At 43.2% G+C, this 25891-nt stretch overlaps 1 protein-coding gene across 4 annotated transcripts in view; it reads right to left on the reverse strand.

Moving 5' to 3' along the window:
• The window catches only part of TTLL5 (tubulin tyrosine ligase like 5), a 113417-nt gene that overhangs the window by 74557 nt on the left and 12969 nt on the right, over positions 1-25891 (reverse strand). For all 4 annotated transcript variants that reach the window (XM_081858648.1, XM_081858650.1, XM_081858649.1 and 1 more), the window contains exons 8-14: positions 23996-24065; positions 23459-23543; positions 18975-19076; positions 18092-18183; positions 16460-16567; positions 881-962; positions 660-721 (exon numbers count right to left, since the gene is read on the reverse strand). In XM_081858648.1, the coding sequence (XP_081714774.1) occupies positions 660-721; positions 881-962; positions 16460-16567; positions 18092-18183; positions 18975-19076; positions 23459-23543; positions 23996-24065 (601 nt within the window). The remainder of the gene's footprint in view (positions 1-659; positions 722-880; positions 963-16459; positions 16568-18091; positions 18184-18974; positions 19077-23458; positions 23544-23995; positions 24066-25891) is intronic.

A 25891-nucleotide genomic window follows, 5' to 3' on the forward strand; every position in this document is an offset into this window, starting at 1 on the left:
ATCAAATGATTTATCGGATGACAGGAAAGGAGGAGAGTTGCATCTGTGCTGTGTCAACTTTTTTTCCGCACTGTCAAAATTGGTGGGCTCTTGGGAGGCCAGAAAAATTTGCCTGTAGGCTGGGTGAGGCCCATAAACTGAGGGCTAGCTACCCCAGTACAATGCTTTGTAAACATGTGAAGGCCCAAGGAAGAAACAAAAACAAAAAATGGGTTCCCTTTTTTTCTTCCTCCACCACCCCTTCACATCTCTATAGCATTCCTGTTACCTACTTGTTTTAATAGGAACCATGCCAACAAAGGTAGTAATTATTCTAGAGTTACCCAATGATCCTTAGGCTATCAAAGCATCATACAGATGTCAGGCACTCAACAGCATCCCTCCCCCCCAAGAAGAATTTTTTACCCACACCCTGTTCACCACTATTCATTACTCTTTCATACCACACAGCTAAGGACACCTACACTTCTCTCAGATTATATACTTTCCAGCTACAGCATTCCTGCCCTTCACAAAACAAGTTTGAATACCTCTACTATTCTACAGCATACCATTCTTATGTCATATATACACACCCACCATACAAACATGGCATACCCACTTATAACCCACTATCACCATCCTAAGCCAACAAAACACTGGACTGAAACTGAACTCACCTACAAGTGTGAACATGTCTGAAATCATACTAGCTTTAATCTTCAGGTCCAAAGGAGCATCACTATCCAACAAGAAACAGAAAAGGCAAGTAGTTAATGGTATCTCCAGTTAGAGCCTTTCCTCTAAAACATAGTATAAAGTAGTTATTCAGTTGTAGCCATCAAGAGTATTCAACAGATGGTAGTCATTTCAAATTCCATCTTTCTCAATAACTCCTTACCAGGCCAGGGAAGGGGATAGGTTCACTTCCAGTAGCCAAGGCTTGAGAGAAGAATCAATGAGGACATCAAAGCCATAAAGCTCTGAAACAAAGCACACACAAAGTATTTCGTGGTGGCGCAATTGTATTTTCAAGGAATCGAACCAACATCAAAACAAGGGACTGTGGATAAATATAGAGTATTTCACCACATGAGAAATGTGGTGATGCTTGCTCATTTCTTTAAAAGTGTGATACAGATTACCATGGCCAGTTTTGAATATTCTGTGGCCACAATTGCTCCACCTTTAAGATACTGGCTCTTGCTTTGGAATGAAGATGTACTGGTGCTATATTTTGTCACTGCTTCCTGGTTCTTTGTTTTTAGAAATATACAAGTCCAGTCCCACAATAGAGGCATCTGCATGCTTTTGTCCAGTTAAAGTTCAGGAAAAGCCCTAATGAAATAGAAAGCTTCAAAAAGGGAATGCAGAACAATGGCCGCAGAATAAAGGGGGGTGGAAACAAGGCATGTCTCCCAGAACCCCATCTTTTCAGACATCAGAATCTAGTTTTTCTAAGCATTTGCAAAATTAAACGATCCAGACATCATTGCAGCCTACACCAATAAGTATGAGTTAGAAACGGGGGAAAGAGAGTCAAGAGAAGAAAATAAAGTTTACACATGCTGCTCTTACAACCAATATCCCCCCCACCCATTTTTGAGGCCTGCCACTGGTCATAGCTTGTACCTTTAGAAAGGTTTTTACCAGAGAAAGAGAGAGAGAGAGAGAGAGAGAGAGCGCCTATGAAGGGGGTAGTGGACCAGTGGGAACAATCCACCCCAAGATACAAATTTTCCTGACAAATGCTCCTGCAACTTCAGTCAGTGGTCCTGTCAAGGTCCTAGGCTCTGCTTAGAATGAAGGGGTGATGGAAAGCAGACTGAACTAATTCCTCCCCCATGCCTAGTTATAATGCTTTTTAGCTTGTGCAACTGAAAAGCAAAACAAAACACATAGATAAGCTACTTGGAGGTTTGAGGCCTAATGTGTACTCCCTGACTGTTAAGGTTGGAGAGGACGAGGCTGGGCACATGGATTTCAGAGGTGCTGCAAACCTCTCCAAAGAAGAGTAGGGTGCCCACATGTCTAAAGGAGGTGGTTGTGAAGCCATTACTAAATAAGTCAAAGTTAAGATTCTCTGGCTTGGAAAACTACTGCTCAGTCTTGATTTTCCATTTTGAGACAAGGGGGTGGAGCAGGGTGGTTCAACACCCTTGAGGCCTTTGGTACATGCATGCGTGCATGCACACACACACCTGCTGCAGCCCTCACACTGGCTTCTCAAAGCCAGGTAAGCAAGGTGCTGGGCTCTGGGAATGAGGTGTGAGGACTCTGACAGAGTCCTCAAGTCCTCCCACCTCCTTCCCAAAGCTTAGTTAGCGCTTTCCCAGCTTTGGGAAGGATGTGGGAGGGCTCTAGGACTCTGCCAGAGCCTTCTGCCTCCTTCCCAAAGCCCTATGCCTCACTCAACTGGCTTTGGGAAGACAGCTGGGGCATCAAATGTTGGCCTTGCTCTTCTCCCTCCCTGCAGGAAGGCTTCCATTGAATGCCCTTAGTTCTCACATCAATGCAGGGGCGGGAAAAGGGTATATGCATGCATATGCACACACCCATGCAAGACAGACACGGCTATAGGAATTTCTTACACTGAACTGTGGGGTGAAAAGAAGCCTGGAGAATGATGGGGTAGGGGGTGGATGGATAGAAATGGACAGAGCCAAAATGGACAGGATCGAGGGAGAAGCTTCTGCAAGCAATCAGTTCTGACCTGTATGTTACTACAGTGGTGCCCCGCAAGACGAATGCCTTGCAAGACGAAAATCCTGCTAGACGAAAGGGTTTTCCGTTTTTCGATGCGCTTCGCAAGACGAATTTCCCTATGGGCTTGCTTCGCAAGATGAAAACGTCTTGCAAGTCTTGCAATTTTTTTCGCTCCCCCCCCCTTTTTCTAAGCCGGTAAACCGCTAATAGCCTCTTAGCCGCTAAGCCGCTAATAGCCGCTAAGCTGCTAATAGCGCTAATCCGCTAATCCGCTAATAGGGTTGCTTCGCAAGACGAAAAAACCGCTAGCCGAAGAGACTCGCGGAACGGATTATTTTCGTCTTGCGAGGCACCACTGTAGAGGAGAAAAGAGAGGAAAGCTGAATTGGACCTTGGAAGAGTGGGGGCAGAGAGGGAGAGGGAGAGGGAGAGGGAGAGGGAGAGGGAGAGGGAGAGGGAGAGGGAGGGAGGGAGGGAGGGAGGGAGGGAGGGAGGGAGGGAGGGAGAGAGAGAGAGACTGCTATGCAATCCTGCAAGACTGCAAATGTTACTGCTTTTGGCTCTGGCCCCACCTACCACCAGTGTGCAGCCCCCAACAAATTACCCCCCAGAAATGCAGCCCTCAATAGAACAAAGCCCTAGAATGTGAATACCAGAGCCTACTTTGTATCCCTTTGTATTTCTCCTAGTATTACGCTTTCCTTTCAACCTCTGCAGAACGCTAGAAATATTTTTCTTTTCTCATAATAAACCCCCAGCTCCCATTATGGTTTCTTTATTTTCTCTTTCTGCCCAGTCACATACACAAGCTGAACACAACACACTTGAGCTGTCATTCATACCTTGAGGAACACAGCCTTTCTGGCACATGTATTAATACTTGTATTGATGTTCCCATGGGAAAAAAGCACACAAAGGAGGTCTTTATACTCTACAAACAGATGTTTGTATTACCCAAATCTTTTTTTCTATGCACTGGAGTAAGAGGTCTTCAAATGCTCTGTGTTTTGAGTCCTCCTTCCATGGCTGTTACAAAACTCCAAATACTCAGGTTCTTTTCCCAAATTCAGTTTATTAGTGGGAAGTGCACCTTTTATTTGTCACAGCATGCAACAGATTGTTAACAATTCTCAGCAAGAGACTCGCTCTCTGGTAAAAAACAACTTCATAGTAACTGCAAAAAGTTGTCAACAGTAGCTGCACCCTTGTCATCTAGACCCAGAGATAACTCATGTTTTAATATGTAATACAGCTATTTCCCCTTTTGCTAGAATTCAGGCTTTCCTAAACTCAGTTTTTTCTCCATATGCTTCATTATTCATTTCTTCATCACACTATTTCCTCCCCCCCCCGGTTTTCTCCCCTTCTGAAGTTTTCATGTTTCTCTTTCTATTTCTACACCTCTACACACACACACACACACACACACACACACACACACCACCACAACCACCACCACACCACCACCTTTATGAGGCATTATCATAACTGCTCCTTTGTATTTGAAAGGCATACCCAACACAGTGTCCTTCAGATGTTGCTGAACTCCTACTCCCATCAGTCCTAGTCAGCATGGTCAGTAATCAAGGATTATGGGAACTGGAGTCCAAAAGGACCTGGAGGACACGACACTGTCCTATCTCAGTATACATTGTTCTTCTGGCATCATATCCACATAGTAAGCTCTTTGGATCACAAGTTACAGCTTTGTATTTTTGAACTCACACCACTATTCCCTAACATAAGGCCTATAGCAGGCACAATTTTTATAGCAAGATGCATCATATTCAGATAGCGATCATAAAATGTTTGCTACCATTCTGGAGAACATCCCAGCTAATGCAAAGTACAGAGAACAGTCGTGGAGTCCCAAGAAAAGGGATAGTTAAGCACCGTTCAAGAAACCCAGGCACCTTCTCTACAGCTGCTTGACACAGCCAGGCTTCACAGTGTCGCTTTCCCTTTGTAAAGGGATTAAAGAAAGCAGATTGATTAAAGGACGGCAATGCTCTGGGATATCTCCTCTCATCCTGCAACATCAGCCCTGACTGCTCATATTGCACCACTGACGTTAAAGGGGGAAATGGAAGCAAACTGAAGATCATGTTTCCTCAGATGTTTTCCTAACATTCCACTTGTACCAGAATCTACAAACAACAAATGGCTATTTCACATTCACAGCCTTTCTCCATGGTTTGATATGAGTTCAGAAGGCAACGTCTTTTCCCCTGAGCTTCTTCTTGTTAGAGGAGCTCGCAAACTGACCTGCAAGATCCTTATGAGAAATATTTTTGGAGATGTTCTTCCCCTTAGCAAGAAATAATCCTGGTTGCCTCGAGAAGCACCATGTGCAATAAGGAGAGTGAGGGAAATCAGTACTAATACTTGTCCTTATACAAATACTGAAACCCAAATTTCAAAGATTCTATCTTTATGTCTCTGTAACATCTACTGTATTTTTCACACCATAGGGCGCACCGGACCATAGGGCGCACCTAGTTTTTAGACGGGGAAATCAATAAAAAAAATCTTTCCCACCCACCCCCAGCCCCAAAGAGCAACGTACAGGCTGCGCACAACCTCTCCCTGCCAGAGGGGTTGCGCGCGGCTACGGAACAAGCCAAGGCAGCGAGCAGGATGGACCCCGCTGGCTGCTTTGGCTTCCTCTTTAGCCCTGCGCAATGCCTCCCTGGAGGGAGAGGCTGCGCAGCGCTAAAGAAGCCATAGCCCTGTGCAGCCTCTCCATGCCGGAGGGGTTGCGCGCGGCTATGGAACAAGCCAAGGCAGTGAGCAGGATGGATCCCGCTGGCTGCTTTGGCTTCCTCTTTAGCCCTGCGCAATGCCTCCCTGGAGGGAGAGGCTGCGCAGCGCTAAAGAAGCCATAGCCCTGTGCAGCCTCTCCATGCCGGAGGGGTTGCACGCGGCTATGGCACAAGCCTGCATTCGCACACACATTTCCCCTCAATTTTTGGAGGGGAAAAACTACGTCCAATGGAGCCAAAAATACGGTAAATCAGGAGAATAGTGCATATCCTAAACTGGTGCCTGGATGCAGTCATGGGCTGGATGAGGGCTAGTGAAGTGCAACTGAATCATGACAAGACTTGAGACCCTCTAGATGGGTGTTTCCCAGATGCAGGAATTGGGTTGCGTACCAGCTCTGGATAGAAGAGAATTTTCTCTGAAACAGCAGGCATATAGTTTTGTGCTGCTCCTAGGTACATCGTTGGTTGGTGCCCCAACTACAAAGTCAAGAGACGCCAATCCCCCCCCCCCCAAATATTTGTGAGTTACCGTATTTTTCGCTCTATAACACGCACCTGACCATAACACGCACATCGTTTTTAGAGGAGGAAAACAAAGGGAAAAACATTCTGAATGAAACAGTGGATGTATCATTTTTGGGCTTCATGCTGTGGCCACAGGCATGTGATCTGATGGTGAATTTGGGGTGACCCAATGCAAAAATCCTGAGAATTCCTGTGGATCCATGCTTTGTAACCACGTTTTTGCACCATTGCAGCCCCAGGCAACAGTGGGTGCGTGATTTTTTTGGTGCAGGCTGTAGCCATGGACATGCTATGTGATTTGATGGTGAATTTGGGGTGACCCAATGCAAAGATCCTGAGAATTCCTGTGGATCCATGCTTTGTAACCACGTTTTTGCACCATTGCAGCCCCAAGCAACAGTGGGTGCGTGATTTGGGGGGGCAGGCTGTAGCCATGGACATGCTATGCGATCTGATGGTGAATTTGGGGTGACCCAATGCAAAGGTCCTGAGGATCCATGTGGATCCATGCTTTTTAACCACGTTTTTGCACCACTGCAGCCCCAGACAACAGTGGGTGCGTGATTTTGGGGGGGCAGGCTGTAGCCATGGACATGCTATGTGATCTGATGGTGAATCTGGGGTGACCCAATGCAAAGTTCCTGAGGATCCATGTGGATCCATGCTTTTTAACCACGTTTTTGCACCATTGCAGCCCCAGGCAACAGTGGGTGCGTGATTTTGGGGGGGCAGGCTGTAGCCATGGACATGCTATGTGATCTTATGGTGAATTTGGGGTGACCCAATGCAAAGATCCTGAGGATCCATGTGGATCTATGCTTTGTAACCACATTTTAAGTGGGGAGCGAAGGAAAAACAAAGAAGGGACATGAGAGGGGTGTGCAGAGAAGCAGCTGGCTAAGAATGCAGGAGAGGGATTTAACGGAGGGAGGAAAGAAAGGCAAAAGTTTCCCCCCACCCAAGCCAGCCATCTCTCTCTCTCTCTCTCTCTCCCCCCCTCTCTCTCCCCCTCCCCCCTCTCTCTCCCTCTCCCCCAGCAGTACCGGAGCACAGAGACGACACTTTCCCCTCTTCTTGCCTGGAGGGGAGGAATGCAGGAGAGGGATTTAACGGGAGGGAGGAAAGAAAGGCAAAAGTTTCCCCCCACCCAAGCCAGCCAGCCATCTCTCTCTCTCTCTCTCTCCCTCTCTCTCTCTCCATCTCCCTCCCTCCCTCCCCCCTCTCTCTCCCTCTCCCCTAGCAGTACCAGAGCACAGAGACGACACTTTCCCCTCTTCTTGCCTGGAGGGGAGGAATGCAGGAGAGGGATTTAACGGGAGGGAGGAAAGAAAGGCAAAAGTTTTCCCCCACCCAAGCCAGCCATCTCTCTCTCCCTCCCTCCCCCCCCTCTCTCTCTCCCTCCCTCCCTCTCTCTCTCTCTCTCCCTCCCCCCTCTCTCTCCCTCTCCCCCAGCAGTACCGGAGCACAGAGACGACACTTTCCCCTCTTCTTGCCTGGAGGGGAGGGGCTTTCCCTGCTCTTTGTTCCGTTTGAGCAAACACAGCAAGGAAACAGAGGGGGGTGGGGAGTAAGACCCTGAGGCAGAATGGAGGAAAGCAGCCGCTTCCTCTTTTCAAGTTTCCCTTCTAGGAGACCCGCGATTTGATTTTTGCCTGCTTTTTCGGCTCCAGGGACCACACATTCGCTCTATAACACGCACAGACATTTCCCCTTCCTTTTTAGGAGAAAAAATCTGCGTGTTATAGAGGGAAAAATACGGTATTTAAACTCACATTATTAGAAGCACAGCTGGAATATATACCAGGAAAAGTACTATCAAGCCAGTAGTTGCCAGCGTGCTTCACAAGTAGAGTTAAGAAGCTGTTAAGAGATAAAAATGACACTCTTGTCCAAATAAGAACTAAAGGGAACACAAACTTTGGCTACAGAAGTGCAAAAAGGTAATAACAGATGATAAAAAAGAATCAGGGGAGCACATTGCTAAAAATAAATAAACCAAAGAAAATAATTTAAATACATTGAGCAGCATGAGACAGGCTAGTGAGGCAGTTGGACCTTTAGATTACAGAAGTCAAGGGTATGCTAAAGATCCCTCTGCAGAGACTGTGGAGAACCTGAACGAATTTGTTGTATCTGTCTTCACAGTGGTAGAACATTGGGCCATCCAATGACGTTGAATGTTGGAAGATACAGGACAGACAAAAGAAATAACTTCTTCACATAACACATAATTAATCTATGGAGTTCACTCTCACAAGTGATGGTCACCAACTTGGATAGCTTTAGAAGAGGATTAGACACATTCATAAAGGATAAGGCTATCATTGGCTACTAGCCATGACAGCTATGTTCCTCTTTCACTGTCGGAGACAGTATGCTCTTAAACCAGTTGCTGGAAACCACTGGAGGGGAGACTGCTCTTACTTTCAGGTCCTACTTGTTTGCTTCCCACAGACATCTGGTTGGCCACTGTGAGAACAGGATGCTGGACTAGAGAGAACACCGGTCCAATTCAGCAGGCTTTCTTGTGTTCTCGTACATGTTGGGCTACAACTCCCATCACCCTGGATACACTGGCTAGGGTTGATAGGAATTAGCATCCAAAACATCTGGAGGGCACCAGGTTTGGGAAGGCTACCTTACTGTGTAGGGCATTCAAAGTCTTGAAAGTACTTTTGGTCTTTTCAGGGCTCAGAGCAACATCTACTCCAACTCTAGTGTGGCAAAGAAGGACCACACAATAAAAGCTCTCTCTACACACACACCTTTTTGCCTGACATAGAATAAATTAAACATTGAGTTTCTCTGCAGATTAAGGGGCCAAGGCTTTAAGTGGTTGCTCCCAATACTTTCTTTATGGTGGTTTTCAGGGGAAGAACATTGCAGTCATTTGTTCCATTCGCCACTTCAGCTTAAAAGAACATACATCATTCAATGAATAATTTCAGCAGTACGATCATGACACAACTTCATACTCTAATCTTTTACTGAACCACATGTGTTCTCTAATTTCCAAGACTGGAAAATGACAGCTTAGTTTAAGTAAGTACCATGGGGATATGATTGTATGTCTGTATTAAAACACCTTTAATGAATAAATAAATCAAATACCTTTCCTTGCTCTCCCTTCTCCCCAGTTATTATAGTCATATATTGAGCTCACTCTGCTTAACTAATAAATCTACTGTATGCAAAGGTTGTTGCATTTTTCTTGAACAACTACTAACCCCTAAGCCTCTGCATGTTCTTTTATCGCTTTGACAAAGAACAAATGGGTTACAATTCAGCAATGTAAAACAATTTCTCAGTGTTTATGGTCTCATTCGAGCTTTAAAAGACTTCTGGTGTTCAGTCCCCCATTTCTTTCTTTCCTGCTCAATAACTAACATTCTCTGGGTAGTTTATAGTGCTACATTACCTATATCAGTGATTATGAGAGTGATATACGGGACTGTGATAGGATTATACTTGCGCCAGATCTATGCTGTGGGTGCAGCAGTGGCGAATGAGTCAGAAAATGAACTTAGTGCCTTCTCACCATCTCTTCCCTTTTCCCCCTAGGGAAAAATTTCAGTGCTTCAAAGCAGGACTCAATATATGCCATAATGGGGCTTTTCGGTGCCCACCCAGAAGCAGACTCCAGAAGTCAAAACAATGAAACCTTTAATAGGCCTGGACCGGAATATACCAGTCTCCTGCCGCCTCCTCCTGCTGAATCACTTCTGTAATGGTCTGCTTGGAGTGCTGAAAGCTCCCACTCTCCCTTGTTTAACTCATAGATGCCTCTGTAACCCTCCAGAAGTTGTACAAATGGGAATAAGCTAGTTCTGCCAAGCAAAAAAAAAAAAATAAAATGCTTTTTGATCATCTCCCAAGACTATATTTACCACATTAAGGGGCATGATCCTATATGAAGTTGGTTTATTCCAACTCCCACTTGCCAGTTGTCCTTTTTTCCTCAAAATGCAGAACCTCTTTCCACTCAATGCAGATGCTAAACACAGCTTTCACATTAGAATACAACGCAGTGGCATTTTCCAGACTACCTGACAAATTAATGCCTGGTCAGGATGTATACATAATACCTGCAATCTCCAGGGAGGCTACAGCCAGACCACCTAGGGCTGCAATTTAAGTTGTATCTCCCAATGTCAAGCTGGTTAGCATTTACAAGGGGAAATAACCCTCAATGAAGATAAAAATACATTATACTAATTGAGGTTACTTTGGCTTTCCTCCCCCTGTTCAAAGCTTAACTCTTTGTATGATGAGAGACTACTGTGTGCCTCAAGATTCAAGGATTAATAGCTATAGAGTCCAAGGCATTTGGGAGGCAAATCAAGCAATTATTACTAGCCAAATAGGAATATTTCGTCCCCATGTTTTCCTTTTAAGATTTGTGCAGAAATCTCCGACTTGGGTTAATTTAGGACCCTAAATTCATGTGCAACCACTTCTAGGTGCTTGAAAATAAAACAGAAGATTCCAAAGCAACTCTGTGCAAGCTCCAAATCAGAAAATGTGCATATTGCAAGGTCTGGTAGATACAGAATGAGATAAGAGAGGAAGAATCCTGGGTAGCATAATTCACAAAAGAGTGGAAAGGAGCTAGAGAGGACAGGACAGGACTGGCATTGCAGATAACCAGCAAATAATTATTCAATTACAGTCAAACCTCGGTTGCTGAACGTAATCTGTTCCGGAAGTCCGTTCGACTTCCGAAACATTCAACGACTGAGGATCAAAGGGCAGTCGGCAAAGTCAATGGAGAGAAAAGGGGGGGGGAGGAATTCCCGGAAGCCATTTGCCTTCTGAAAAATGTTCAAAAACTGGAGCATTTACTTTCGGGTTTTTGGTGTTCGGGAGCCGAAACGTTCCAAAACAGATCGGTTTAGGGAACCAAGGTTTGACTGATCACAGGAAAAAGTAAAAATGGAAAATACTGTTTGAAAAGCTGGAATCACCAAACGGTAACTAGGAATCCTATAGTTTTGGTTCTCTTTATTCAACAACTACAGCGCACATGTGTAATTTGCCACTGGATGCAGTAATCAACATTGTGATAAAACATGTGAACTGTAATTAAAACAATACGTTTCTGCCCATCTGTAAAAAGAATTTATGCAAGCAATGCCTGCTGCAATCTCTGAGGGAAAGTCTGAATAGGCACCCCTGGTGGTCATAGAATTTGTAGGCAGGTCCTGCATAGAACCCTCCACCCGGCCCCATGACTTACAGAAGCAAAAATGAACTATGCAAACTAAGGATTTATGCACATTGTTTAATATGCCTTGGTTTAGGCAGTTTGCACGTTTAAAATATTCTTGGCACTGAACTGAGTCACTTTCAAATGCCGCTATTTGTTTTATAGTGCATGCTCCAAACCACAGCTGTTACACTAGAGAGCTGAATATACACACCATTTCATAGAATCATAGAGTTGGAAGTGAAGCCCAAGGGTCATCTAGTCCAACCCCCGGCAATGCAGGAATCTCAGCTAAAGCATCCATGACAGATGGTCATGGATTCTTTATCAAAAAAGTGAAAAAGGTTCATCACCTGCCTCTACAATGTTTGTGCAAATGATATGAAAAGTTGTGAATGTTACTTTTGTAAGCTGTGCTTAATGTGCTTAACAAGCTTGTTTAGCCTTGGAAAAAAGACACCTCACATACAATTATTAGTAGTCCTAGGACAGCAGTGGGGAACCTCTGGCCTGTGGGTCTACTTAGGCCCACCAAGCCTGCCCATTTCAGCCAAGCAAAGGCTGCAGACAGTGCCAAATTCAAGCCATGATTGCAAAAGAACTTCCCTCTGCAACCAAAGTTTTACCTTTGGGTTGGCACTGTTTGATTTGGGCAACGTACCTGCCAAAGGCAGCATGACAGGGTATCAGAGACACTCAGAAGCAAGTGATTACTCCCAAGCATATCCAACCTCTTTTGAAAGCAGCACAATAGTCAAATTCAAACAGCACCAAAGGTAAAGTCTTGGCTGCAAAAAACCAATGTGGCCTACAGAAGTTTGGCAAATTTTGGCTCCAGGCCTCCAGACCAAAGTGGTTCCACACCATTGTCCTAGAACCACAAACTCCTTGTGGGCAACTTCCTAATGGAGGAACAGGCCAACTCAGAAGGCTGATGGTGAACCTCAATCCCTGTATGAGACATTGGCTAGTAAACAAGACTGGCCGCAAGCATTCTGATATCTGAGGCAGATACCAAAACAGCAACTTGCACCACTGTCTTGGATGATGGAATCACTGGTGCTGGCTTTCCCCATTCATTCATCCACACTGCCCATGGAGTTTTTATTCCTGTTTCCATAAACCCCAACACACATTCCACACTCTGCAACACGATTCTGACTTCTGATTAGCTGCTGTTTCATCATGTATCCAGCTTTCTTCTTTAGCAGCAAGGGACCTCTGGACTCCTTGCCCACACACTCCTGCTGACACTAAGATCCCATGAATGAGGCTTAGTACTGCTTTACACCTTTCTTCTCTGAGGGGGAGGGCAAAAGCCCATGCACATCAGCTACTGCTGCAGCAAGAAGGTTGCTCCCTACTCTCCAGATTTGGTTATGAGTTCCAATTAGCAAAGCATACAGGACCAGTAGCTGTCACAGCACTTGGTATTGCTCATACTCTGTTCCAGCTCTTCTGGGACCTACCGCCACCCAACTTTAATCAAGTCTGCACTTTTAATGTAATTGATATAGTAACTATAGTGCTATCAAGCTTCACAGCTCTAGTATCTATATCCTGAGCTAGAGGGTTCTTCACTTTTAGTCTAGCAGGCCTGAGCAGCCTTAATAAATAGGGAATGAAATGCTTCTAGGTTCTACAATTCCCAGCTCTGCAGCGTCTGTCCTGTATTTACGCATAAGGCTGCAGGAAGCAATAGGTTGCTGCCAAAGGGAAGGTTGAGAAACAGGTACTAGAAAGTGGGAGAAGGCACAAACTGGTACCATCCGTTGCTTTTTTGGAAACATTCCCAGGTTTCTTGCCAGCAAGTCTTCCAATCTTTGCCAGCACATAACTCCAATCAAAAGCGCTGCCAGATGTGAGCTCTATCGCCGCCATGTGGTATGACCATCCAAACACAAGCCCAGAAAAAACCCAAACAAAAGCAACACACTTTCCCTCAAAAATGCTAAAATTTGTAAAAGAGGCACGCTTCTGAGGTGCAAGCATTCTGTGAATTTTCACTTAGTCATTTTTACATCATAAGGACATTTCCCAGTTTTTATGGACGACAGATAGTGCAATTCACACCTTTGCAGCTACCGTCAGTGGATTTATCCTAGCCTGACAATAGTGAGGTTCAGGTGCTGGATAAAATTTAATGGTGGAAAAAGAAGTTAGTGATTCAAAGCTATCCATTTGGCATGTGGGGAAATCCACAGCATTGGGATGGATACCCTGAGAATTCTAGGCACACCGTTCAGATGCAATTTATTCTTAGATCAGGATCTGAGCCAAGTGTACAGTGCTTCATAAGTTCTGAAGAGCTCCAAAAGGCTGTTTTCTCCAGTATTTAAAATATTGTGGGTAGTTCTGTTTGCCTTTGTACAAAAAATATTGCAAAGCTGGAGAAAACTGGGGGGGGGTTGTTAAGAAAGAAGTACTAAAATCATTGGGGTAGTGTGTCATTATGAGAGAGGCCTAAGAAAGACAAGAACAAGGAGTGATATGGACATTGTACTGGAGAGTAATTTCAGCTTTTTCATTAATTTCAACTACAGCTCTGGGCTACCCAATGCAACTGATAGGCATTGTGGGATTCAGTGCTACAGACGGCTGCAACAACCACTAACCTAAATAGCTTTAAAAAGGATTTGACAAATACATGGAAGATCGCCATAATAATTGAAATACTCAAGACAGCATATTTCTAATTATACTCAACAGGAGACAGCAATGACAATTACACTCAGTTTCTGAGCTTCCAGGAGCATCTGGTTAGGCACTGGAGGAAAGTGAGTATTACAAATAGATGGATTGTTGAGCTAATCCAGAAAGGAAATATGTTATGTTCTTACATTTGAGTTAATTATTTTAATAATTGAGATAAAATTGGGGCCAGGGTGGACAATGTACGTCTGGCTTTCAAATATTTGTCTTCATCAGGCTTCTTCAACCTTGGCCCTCCAGATGTTTTTGGCCCACAACTCCCATGATCCCTAGCTAGCAGGACCAGTGGTCAGGGATGGTGGGAACTGTAGTCTCAAAACATCTGGAGGGCCGAGGTTGAGGAAGCCTGAGTCTTCATCAATATTATGTCCCTCCTCCAATAGGACAGATCTTGTCCTTGACCTAATGCTGCATGTCTCAAATGTACAAGATTAGTTACCATCCTCTACCTCGCTCTTTACCTCCAAGCTTGGAGCTGGGGAGAAGTGTGAGGCATTCCTCCCCATACAAGAAGCCTCGTCACTGCTTTATTACTGGAGGGGGTTTGTGGAGCCTTGGTTTCATTCTGGATCCTACAAGTACTCAACAAACAGCCAGGAAGATCTGCTTCCCTTCTTGCAGGCCTTTTCCACCTGGTCTGGGAGAGCAGGGCCTTGAATGACCCCAGCTACAAAAGCTGAGGCTGCTGAACACCCTCTTGGGCTGGGGTGGGTTTTGGGGCGGGTTGTTTGGTGGGACTTGTTGCTGTTCTTTTTTTGTGTCTTTATTTTAGATCTTGTGGTTTATGTGGTTGTGTATTTTTTAATGTTTTATTTATGGTTTATGACTACTTTTGTTATGTTGTAGTTATATATTTTTTCATGTTGTAAGCTATGGAAAGGCAGCATACAGATAAAACTGTGTATGTAAACACAGAAACAAGCTTCCCTGTTTCATCTTCATCTCAAAGCAAGGGAAGTCGGAGATGTGTCAAGTTCTTCTGCTCCAGCAGCATCTTCCAAGCTCAGAGTGCCTAGCAGAGGCAGAGGGGGTTTGTGGAGCCTTGGTTTCGTTCTGGATCCTACAAGTACTCAACAAACAGCCATGTCTCCACCATGTTCCTCAAGTTCAGAGCCAAGGAGAGGCAGAAGTGGAGGCTCGCTTTGGCTCTGCACATGCACCTGGCAAGAATGCAGTCAAAGCATATCTCAGCTCCCCTTTCAACTCAAGTCCTGGGGAGGAGCCAGTGATCCTTCCCCACCCGCTGCGGAACCAGGGTTAGGAGAAAGCATTGGGCAATACCACACTCACCAGGTTGAATAATCACCAACCTAGACTGCTCTCCCCCCCCCCCAAAAAAAAAACAACAACCAGGACACAAAAGCAACCAAGTGCAGGACAAAAAGAAAGAAAATGCCATGAGAAGCAGAGAGACCCAAGAGATCATAAAGAGCGGGGACAATGACGCCAATTCAATTCCTTCTGTTCTTAAAGCATCATTGAAGCTCTCTTATTTCAGGAGAAATCTGATGCACATTTTCAAACTGTGAACAAGAAATATGCTTTTCTTTTCTTTTCTTTTTTAAAAAAAGGATTAAGTTTTCCATCTCACAGCTGCTGCCATTCCTAGTCTTTCATTAATAAGTTGAGTGCTTTTTTGTTACACTTTTACTAGCGGAATGCACCCTCTAGGTCATCCGTGCACTGAACAGATGAATATTCTCTTGCATTTTAAACCTTGCATGTTAATTTAATTGCTGGCATCCTGCCCGTATTACATTACTAAGAAAACAAAGCAGCTTACCTGTTACAGTTGTTCTTTGACAGCAGCCCATGCCACAGTGGACGTACACAAGCAACGAACACAACCAGCCATCCATGTTGTGACCATGTGTGCCATCATTCAAAGAACAGCTGCTTACAACTTCATATGGTCTACAGAAGGTGTCTGGCCCATTCTTTGTCCATTAATGATCTAGTATGAAGTGCAAATTACCCATACTCCCTTCAAAATATGACCCGAGGAAGAAGAAACACTGAAGGGGGAGATTCAACTAAGTTGTTGGATGTTGGGAACGAGGTGTGCTAGTACAACGGGGCTTCCCCCTGTGCACCCCTTAAATTTGCTCTGGAGGGTTGGGGGCAGGGGTGCCAACTATAGGGGGCTCTGGGTGCCTGAGCACCCACAAAATAATTGTCATGGGTACTCAGCACCCACACTGCAGGGCCCCTGTTGTAACTTCCGGTGCCTCGCGAAGCACCAGAAGTCACATCCAAGGCCTTGTGAGGTCTCAGAACCTGACTTCCTGTGTCACAGGAAGTCAGGTTCCGAGACTGGGCAGCGCGCATGATGTCATGACACACACTGGGCATGTCCCACTGCATGAGCAGACCTTGTCCCCATCCCCATGCATACCCCACTTAGTGCTATACTGAATTCCACCATAAGGCTGGAATCCTTTCACACTTACCTGGAAATAAAAGTTCCTCTGAACTCAATGTAACTTACTTCTGACTAGACACATATAGGAGGATTGCATTGTCAGAGAAACTACATACAACAGATGAGGTGCCTTCATTTCCTTACCAAAACAAACACCTCGGTGTGGAAGAAAGGCTTTGCAGGCAGCAGCTATTACCAGTTCAGCTGAAAGTATTGTCTTTATTATCAGATCCTCTACACTGGCCATCAGAGCTGGAAGGAGAAAAGGGTAAAGCAAAAAAGAATGAGAAATTTGATATGAGGATTTTTAACCTGTGATATTGAAACAAAGACACATAAGAACATGAGCATCAACAACAGCCAGCAAACAGAAAGCTCATAAGAGCACTTTAAAAGAAACTTGTAGGAAGGAATTAGGAGACTTGCTTATAGGTACCCCATAAATACCAACCAAAGTATAAGAATTAAAACCAAGTAAAGTAATATTCTAGTTTTGAGGTACAACATAAAGTGTTGTTGCTTATTATAATTATTATTAATTATTAGATTTATTACCCACCCTTCATCAGAAGGTCCCAGGGCTGGTTACAGCAATATAAAATACAGCATAAAAACAGTTTAAAAATAATTACAATCACAGCTAGAGTAGGTCTTCAAAATATATAACTCAAGAGGTAAAGGCCAAGGTAAAGAGGTGTGTCTTCAGCATACAACAAAAGCTATATAATGAAGGTGCCAGGCGAACCTCCGTGGGGACAGAATTCCACAACTTTTGCAAGTTGTGCCTCTTCTAAACTAGGACAACCAAATGACAGCCCCTAAGGCAATTAGTTCCAGTCCCTGTTAGCCCTATCATAATTTTTTAATGAAACCCCTAATATATTTGTCTACACTTTCATTCCATGGAAAAATAAAAAGTTTGTAAACTTGCTGCTTTTCAAGAAAGGTATTCCACTTTAATGTTATAGCTTTTCTTGACTATCAGCAATTGTACACATTTGTATGTATTGCTATGCCCAAGCACAAAAGCTACGTAAAACCTTTAGGAAGCATCAGTTTTATTATGGAACCTAGCTACTGTGCCAAAAAATATTCTCTTGGCCTCAATACCACTGTCTGGAGACTAGTGACCCCACATGAATAAATAATTTGTCCATTTCTGTTGCAGACTATCGTCTATCACTTTCAAGATTTCAGACAAACACAAAGTTGATCCGAAAAAATTTAAGTACATCAGAATGCTCATGTCTTAGTCTGGCCAAACCACCTGTGTATATATTAATTGTAAGCCATTTCAATTCTCACATGAAAACGAAAGCCATATATTCTCATAGGCATTGACTCTTCACTATTGCAAAAACAATGCCTGCTTCAAATAGCATGCATTATTCCATGCATTACACACTTTTGAGTTCACCAGTCTCCTTCCACTAAACAAGAATTTTGACAACGCTGGTACTGGTGCTAGTCATTATTAATTAATGCTAAGAACTTGTTGCTAAAAAGAATTTCTAATTTGCATTTCTCATTCATGATGCTATCAGTAAATCAATCAAATGTGAGGAAAAGAAACTGTCCAATAAAATATAGAATTCCAGGATGAATTCCTGGAATACTACATAGGGAATAGTGTGTTTACAAAAGACACATGGGAAGTATTCAACCTCACACTCTTCTGATTGTTCCGTCAGAGCAAGAATTTTTGCTTGCCAGATGCAATTATCCCTCCTCTCTTCCTATCATGTGCTGTTCTGGGGGTAACAGTTCTCTACTCACCTGTAGTATCTTTTCCTTCCTGTTTCAGATACCTCAGCATTGCACTCATACTCCATTTGTTCCCATAATCTTCCACTTCAGGGTCATCACAGCTACAGCCAAAGAAATAGATTTCACACTTTCAGGAACTTCAGTATAATCTCATATTTCTGTTTAAATGTCAATTTACAAGTTTTGGGTTTTTGTATTAATTATTTTTGACAAATGTTTAACAGAAATAAACAATTTGGGTCAAGTCTTACAAGTAGCACATAGAATCATAGATCATCATCACCATTATTATTTTATTAATCACCTTCTAGGCAAGCATTTCAAGGGAAAGTACAATTAAAACAGCAAAAAAAAGTTAACAACACACAAAACAGCCAATACCTTTAAAACAAAACTAAGAGAATACAAAAGAGAGACTTGTGGCAAATACACATTTATTCAACTGGGAAAGCCTGTAGGAACAAGAATGTCTTCAATTGTTTCTGGAAAGTGCCAAAAGTGGATGTCTGTCATATCTCAACAGTAATGCTGTTCCGCAGAACAGAGGCAGCCACACTAAAAAAGACTGATCCAAGTTACCACAGAGGGGGCGGCTGAGATCTTTGAAGCTTGCAGAAGAAACCTTCCCGCAGACCACAGAGATCTACTGGGTTAAGATGGTCTCTAAATCAGTGTCTGCATCAATTTAAGACAACCACAGCAAAACACTAGTTTTGTTTTTTAGTGCTTCATTATTCAATGTATTATATATATTAACTGCTGTAAGCTACCTTGTGGGGGCGGGGTGTAACAGGCAGGATAAAAATATATTTAAATAAATAAATATCATGGCTTTGGCTGCTTTTCTCTGGACAACTGAAAACTCAAAAACTCCTCAGGAAAATGTAAGTACCTGACATAGTCACCACTCTTCTTGTTGACACTGTAGTTTGTTAAATGCATGAATTGGTTCTTAATATTCTTTGCTCCCTGGTCATATCTCACAGTTGCAAACCTACAAAACAAGAACCAAGACTACAACAATAATTCAAAGCATAGCAGGCCAATTGTCCCATCATCTTTTATCTAGAGATTGGGGAATGGCTAGATATTACTTTCTCCCCTCACCTATACATCTGATGAAAGCTAGCTGCCAACTTCCATGCTTTCTCCCCAAACCCATCCCTCATCACACCATATCAGAAATTGCGATCATCTCTTTTTCACAGTCTCTTATCCACTACCAAATTGCAATGGGCTATTTGCAGTCTTATCCACGAAACACACATACATTTAGAAACAGCAGTGCGACTGAATTCATTATCTGTTCTGCCAACATCAGTAACAAGAACCATCTTTGATTAATTATTTTTTCTGTTTGTGTCACATAATTGGACTTATGTGAACTAATTGAAGGACCCCATCCTCAATGCAGGAAGCAGCTTAAACGACTTTTAAACCATTTAACTCCATATGGACACAGGAATAACAAATGAACAGGAATGTGGAGTGGAAAATTTGTCAATGCTTTATTTTTCAACTAAAAAAATGTTCTGTTTCTTAAGTTAATTAGGAACAATTGAGGGATACCAAATGCAAATAATTTATTAGGCCAGCTTGGCAGTTTCAGCATTTTTAGCCTAGTGTTCTAAATACCAGTAAAATAAACACGTTAAATCAGATCATGCTCAGGGGCATCAGAAAATTTGATGCAAATTAATTAACAACTCAAAGTTTTATGGAAAATCCAATATTATTGCAAATGAATGATGGAACTTAAATTGAATGAGGACACACAAATGGCATTATGGTATATAAACCGTGCCAAGGAAATTAAAGTGGGGAGAGCTCTTCCCCATAAGTCTGTTGGTCTCCAAACTGACTCCTGCTTTGAGATCAGCAGAAGAGGTCCTGCTAATGGTTCTACCACCAGGTATAGCCTGTAAGCTGGTTGCCCAAGACTGAGCCTTCATGGTAGTGGCACCCTGGTTATGGAATTCCCTCTATGAGGTTTCCCACGCTGAAAATTTTCAGATGTCAACGAAACATATTTATTCATCTGGGCTGTGGGAACCTAAATAAGCCCTGGAAGCCAGTAGCTGGTATGGTGGGCTGGCTGCGTTACATTAGGCTTCTTGTTTTAGACAATCAAGCTTTAAGGAGTTTTACTTTGATTTTTGTATTGTAACATTGCTGTGCACCCCCTGGGCTCCTACAGGAGGAAAGACTGTATATAAACACAAACAACTTGGCCCAGTGTACCATTTTGAATGCCACTCCAAATTCTCCATATTTATTCAGTCAGATCTATGTAATCTCCTAATGGGTACATAATTTATTACTTGTAGAGTATGAGACTCTTAATCACAAGGCCGTGGGTTCAAGCCCCACAATGGGCAAAAGATCCCTGCATTGCAGGGGGTTGGACTAGATGACCCTCGCGGTCCCTTCCAACTCTATAATTCTACAATTCTATTATTATAATTAGTTGCTTACTACAAAAAAGCTTCTAAGTCACTTACAAAAAAATGAAGAACCATTTTCAAATTCTAGCTACTACTTCACATGCACAACTACAGATAGCACCAACATTCTTATATCCTGTCAATATGCCCAACGCTCTTCAATGTAGGAAACCAATAGTGGTATTCTGCTTCATACTAGCTTAACCGATCGAGGCATGCTCAGTAGTAGCAAGAAGTACAAAATACTGTTGCTCAAAACTGATATGTTTGCTATAACCTAGGAGGTGGGGGGAGAGAGAAAGGAGGATCATGAGACCAACTGCAATCCCCCCACTGCTTAAGTTAGCTACATTCCCCAAACATCAAGGGCCTGCCAGGCAGGGGTTACTGAAAAGGGGACTGGGCTGCTGTAACAGGCTCTGGCCACAACACAGTCTATGAGGTAATGTGAATTCCTTGGCTCACAGTAAGTACCTGAATTCTTTGGAAACCACAGGAATCCAGCAGAGAAAAGGTAAATATCTCCATGGAGCCAGTGCTAATTAGCAAGCAGGACTACCAAAGGAGAGGGCACTGGGGGGCTTAGGGAACAGGAAAGCAGCACACTGTCAGGCACTGCGAGGTTCTGCTGCCTGCTCCTTCATTTCAGAGCATAGTTGCGCAGCCACGTCCTTTTCCCACCCCTTCTCCTTCTGGGGCCCCTCTCAAGCACATTTGGTTTTCTGCTCAACACATTGTATTTCCACAAAACGACTCTGCGTTTTCTCTGCAGATCAGCACTGGTCCAACTACAAATGTCTGCCTGGAAGAGTTTAGGCCCCAAAATATAGCTCTTTAAAACTTGATATTTTAAAATAACTGACTTTTTCCCTTTGACTCCAAACAAAGAAAAACTAAGTTGAGGAAGAAACTTGCAAAACCTGTGCCTGAGTGCCCCCTACTGGCACTTCACTGCTGTCAGAAGTTTGCGCACAATCCGAAACCAACAAACATGAAGGGCAACAACAATCACTTTGCAAAGGTACGTTACACAAAAAATTACCAGCATGCATCTAAGCCTTTTGCACTTTGTTTTGATCGTGTACAACGGGCTTCTTTTAAGATGCACCACAGAAGCTGCCTGTTGTGCTGTGATTGATATTCAAGTGTAAAGTTGATTCCTCCCCGCCCAAAAAAATCAGCTCACAATTAAGTACGTTCTCTTGATAAGTGAACTGCTCCGAGATTGGAGAGCAGAAGGGAAACATACTGTGACTTCTGCCATTGACCAGAGGGCCGAGGGCCACTGGGAAGCCACAGCCCTTGCTTGCCTCCCAGGAATAACATCAAGGCAAGAGGGAGACCAGCTTGGCCTCATCCATCAGCCAGAGACGAAGCAGCTGCAGGGAGTTCGCTTCCCCCTTTACAGCCTGAAAGAACACTCAGCTCCAGCTGCCTGTTGCCCTGGAACTGTAGAAGCAAGAGGAAAGAACACTCTGGCCCCATCTATCAGCCAAAGAAACAAGAGCCACCATTTGCTATTCAAGCAAGAACACCAGCAAAGGGAAGATCAGCATGAATAAAAACAAATGCCTGCTTATATAGTTCACCACTGGTCTCCCTCCTCTACCTTTTCCCTTCACTCCTTTCACTTTTGTGGGTTTGTTTGTTTTTAAGTTAGTATGCCTAATATCAGGGCCTCTCTCTTATTCTTACTGATGTGAGCCACTTTAGGAGACAATAATTTCTGGAAAATGCAATAAATAGATCTACTTCAGGTGAGGCGATAAGAGACAAATGCCAAGTTCATTAGGAGGAGCAGGGACAAAAAAGGTTCATCACAAATATACCTTCCACTTTAAAGTATCAGATTGTTACCTGCAAAGGAGGCCCAGAGCTAGAATGGAAAGTTGCTCTGGAACAAGTCAAAATATATGAGACAGTTTGCAACCCATTTGCCCATATCAAACAAGAGAGGACCACTGTCCCATAACACTACGTACTAAAGACACCACAACTTCTTCCTAAATTCAGTACAAGGGGAGCAACATTCTGCTTTTATCCTATATTATCTCACATGCAGTATTGTTGTGCCACTTCCTACAAGTCATTGCATACTGCCTCTAGTTCTTAATATAGCTACTGAAGAAAGGCTGTGGAATGCTTAAACTTTTCGAACCAAGTTCTCAATTAAAATAATGGGTCGGACACATGCCTGACCTGGTATAAAACACCTTCCTATGTTTCTTTAGTATAGGTTTCTTGGCATTTTGGCAAGAGACGGAAATATGTGGACAAAAAGAGTTGTAACCTGATGGCGCCAAAGTCATGAAAGCTTTCCCTTGTGCCTATACTCACAAATTCAGGAAAGACAAAAACTTTGGAAGGCAATGAAAGCCTTAAAGTCCACTACTGCCACCTCAAGGCCACAGTCAGGAAATGGCATTTCATTCACTAATACATACCGTATTTTTCCGTGTACAGTATAAGACTAGGGGGTTTTTTACCAGAAAATTAGGTTTAACATTGGGGCTTGTCTTATACATGGGTAGTGCTAAGGGGTGTTTTCTTAATTTGGAATCCCCAAATTATACACGAAAAAATATGGTATATTCCATAATTCCCTGTCATTGCTGAGGCTGCTTGAATTTCAGCCAGTAGCTAAGCTCAGCAGATTCTCCACTAGAGACTGCCCCTAACACTTGAGGCTTGAGAAGAATAGGACAAGAAACGAATGGAAATGCACTCATAATGAGAGAAAATAATTTTTATCTAGATACTTTATAAGCATTGATTCATTATTCCCAACTTCCAAAAGCTGAGTACAATTACCAAGAGACCTCTTCAATATCTTAAGAGACAGTCACAAAATTAAATTAAGACACCTGACTGATCAACTTTGTGGAGCAAAATATTTGCCTTCTACAGCATGGGACACAGAACGGACACCTACCTTGCCAGACCTTCCTCATAGAGGTAGATGACAAGGGGGTCATAGGATGTCACCAGAACATATAGCCGCACATCAAATTTGAAATCTGAAAAAGGAACAACACTGTTCAGTGGCCACAAATTGTTCAAAAATTGAACCTAACTAAGAGTTGAGAACAACAGGGTCAGGGGATCAGATATTTCCAGTGAGTATTCCTGAATAGTGATGCTTTGTGCGTTTGGATGACACAACTGTAGTTTTAATGTGGTGAATGCTTCACAACAGAATCAAACAGAATTGTTTTCCTATTATTCAATAGCCAGGTTCAAATCACCACTCAGTTCTGTAGCTCATCAGGGGACTGAGCCGACTGCTATCTCTCAGGCTAATGTGCTTCACAGGGTTATTGAAAGAAAGTGGCAGAGGGCTAGAACCACATATGCTGCCTTGAGCTTCTTGGAAGCAATGTAGGATATAAATATAATAAATCAATAAATAAAATTCTGAAGGCTCCACATACAACTCCTGAAGGAAAAGTTAACTCAGACACAAACTCACCATCTATGAGTAGAGGGTTGTTAATGTAGCGGGAGACCAATATGTTCTCTTCAAGGGAAATCTGACTTGGCTACAGGAAGAAACAGACAGCACATTGGAGTGAGGAGCAGGACACCTGAATGCTAACACACTATCCCCCAATTGCTGCATGCCAAGGAATGTTTGCCTGATTACTAGGTTAACCAAACGCTGTGGCAAAAGCTATTGGGTCGTATCCAATGAAGTTGTCCCACTTGTGCAAGAATTTGCTCAATGGAACTTTACATCCCTTGGGCCCTTTCCCAAATTCACCTCCAGGGGGTTGTGTAAAAACCCTGAACAGATTCAGGAGGCATGTGGGGCGAGTAGATAAGAATATAATTGGCAGTGCAACAAGTGAAAAGGGAGCATTTATCCTCTTAAATACATACACACCACCGTCTGAATGAAATTTGTCCCCCTAAAACTCGGCCCTGCAGATGTTTTGGGACTACAACTCTCATCATCCCTAGCTAACAGGACCAGTGGTCAGGGATGTTGGGAGTTGTACAGTGGTACCTCGGGTTACAAACACTTCGGGTTACAGACTCGGGTTAAGAACTTTGCCCCAAGATGAGAACAGAAATTGTGTGCTGGTGGCGCGGTGGCAGCAGGAGGCCCCATTAGCTAAAGTGGTACCTCAGGTTAAGAACGGTTTCAGGTTAAGAATGGACCTTCTGGAATGAATTAAGTTCGTAACCAGAGGTACCACTGTAGTCCCAAAACATCTGGAGAGCAGAGTTTGCCTATGCCGGCCCTAAAACATTTGGAGCTAGAGAAATGAGATTGCCCACATGGCTGCAGAAAATTATTTTGATTCCAGAAATCTTGAAACAGAGTTGCTATTCCACTTGCAGCTTAGAGCAGAATAGCAAGAATTAAGTGCTGCAAAATTGTCTTTATATGAACGCATCCTTGTTATTGTTTATAAAAATATGCAAATATCAAACACCAAGTTCAACATTTTCAGAGATTATCCATCTTCATATAATACAAATGCATCAGAGAGCAAAATAGAATGCAGCTTATTATCAAGCTTGTTTTCTCCTGCTTTGGAGTCTAGGACCTGAACCAATGGATTTAAGTGATAAGAAAGGAGATCCCGACTAAACATCACGAAGAACTTTCTTGGCAGTAACAGCTGTTCGGCAGTGGAACAGACTCCCACTAGAGGTGGTGGACTTTTTTCCTTGGACGTTTTTAAGCAGAGACTGTATGATCTAGCTGAGATTCCTGCATTGCAGGGGGTTGAACTAGATGACCCTTAGGGTCCCTCCCAACTCTACAATTCTGTAATTCTACACAATCACAGAGCTCCCTCTCATATCAAAACTGGATCAGAATTAAGTGGTGGTGTTTCTCCCTTTCAATTTTTTAATATTATTCTTCCCTTCCAGCAAAAACTGGAATTGTTGACCACATTGCTGTGAATGAGGACTCTGTAATAGGAACTAAAGCTGCAATCCTATGCAGACTTACCTAGGAGTAACCTCCACTAAACACAGTGGGACAAATTTCTTAGTAAGCATGCATAGGATTCAGGCTGCACAACATCAGCAGAGAAAACAATTTCCTTACATAATGCTTTCTGCACCACAGTCCAAATGCCAAACTAAGCAATTCTGTCCAAGGCTTTGAACTGTGAGCACAGAAAAGAACTGTGTGCGACAACTATGATACTTGTGATAGTTCAATATAGTAAAAGCTAATGTGATAAAGTCATGATCAAGGGCTCATATTTTGACAGGAATAGACCGCATGTGGATAAGTCTGAGGGCTGCAACATCCTGAAAGCACAGAACACGGATATGGTTTCTAACAGCAATAAAGATAATCAAGTCTAAAGTGGCTTTCCTATGTAGCAACCACTATTCAAAT

Source organism: Podarcis erhardii, assembly GCF_964252035.2.
Source record: "Podarcis erhardii genome assembly, chromosome: 1".
NCBI lineage: Eukaryota > Metazoa > Chordata > Lepidosauria > Squamata > Lacertidae > Podarcis > Podarcis erhardii.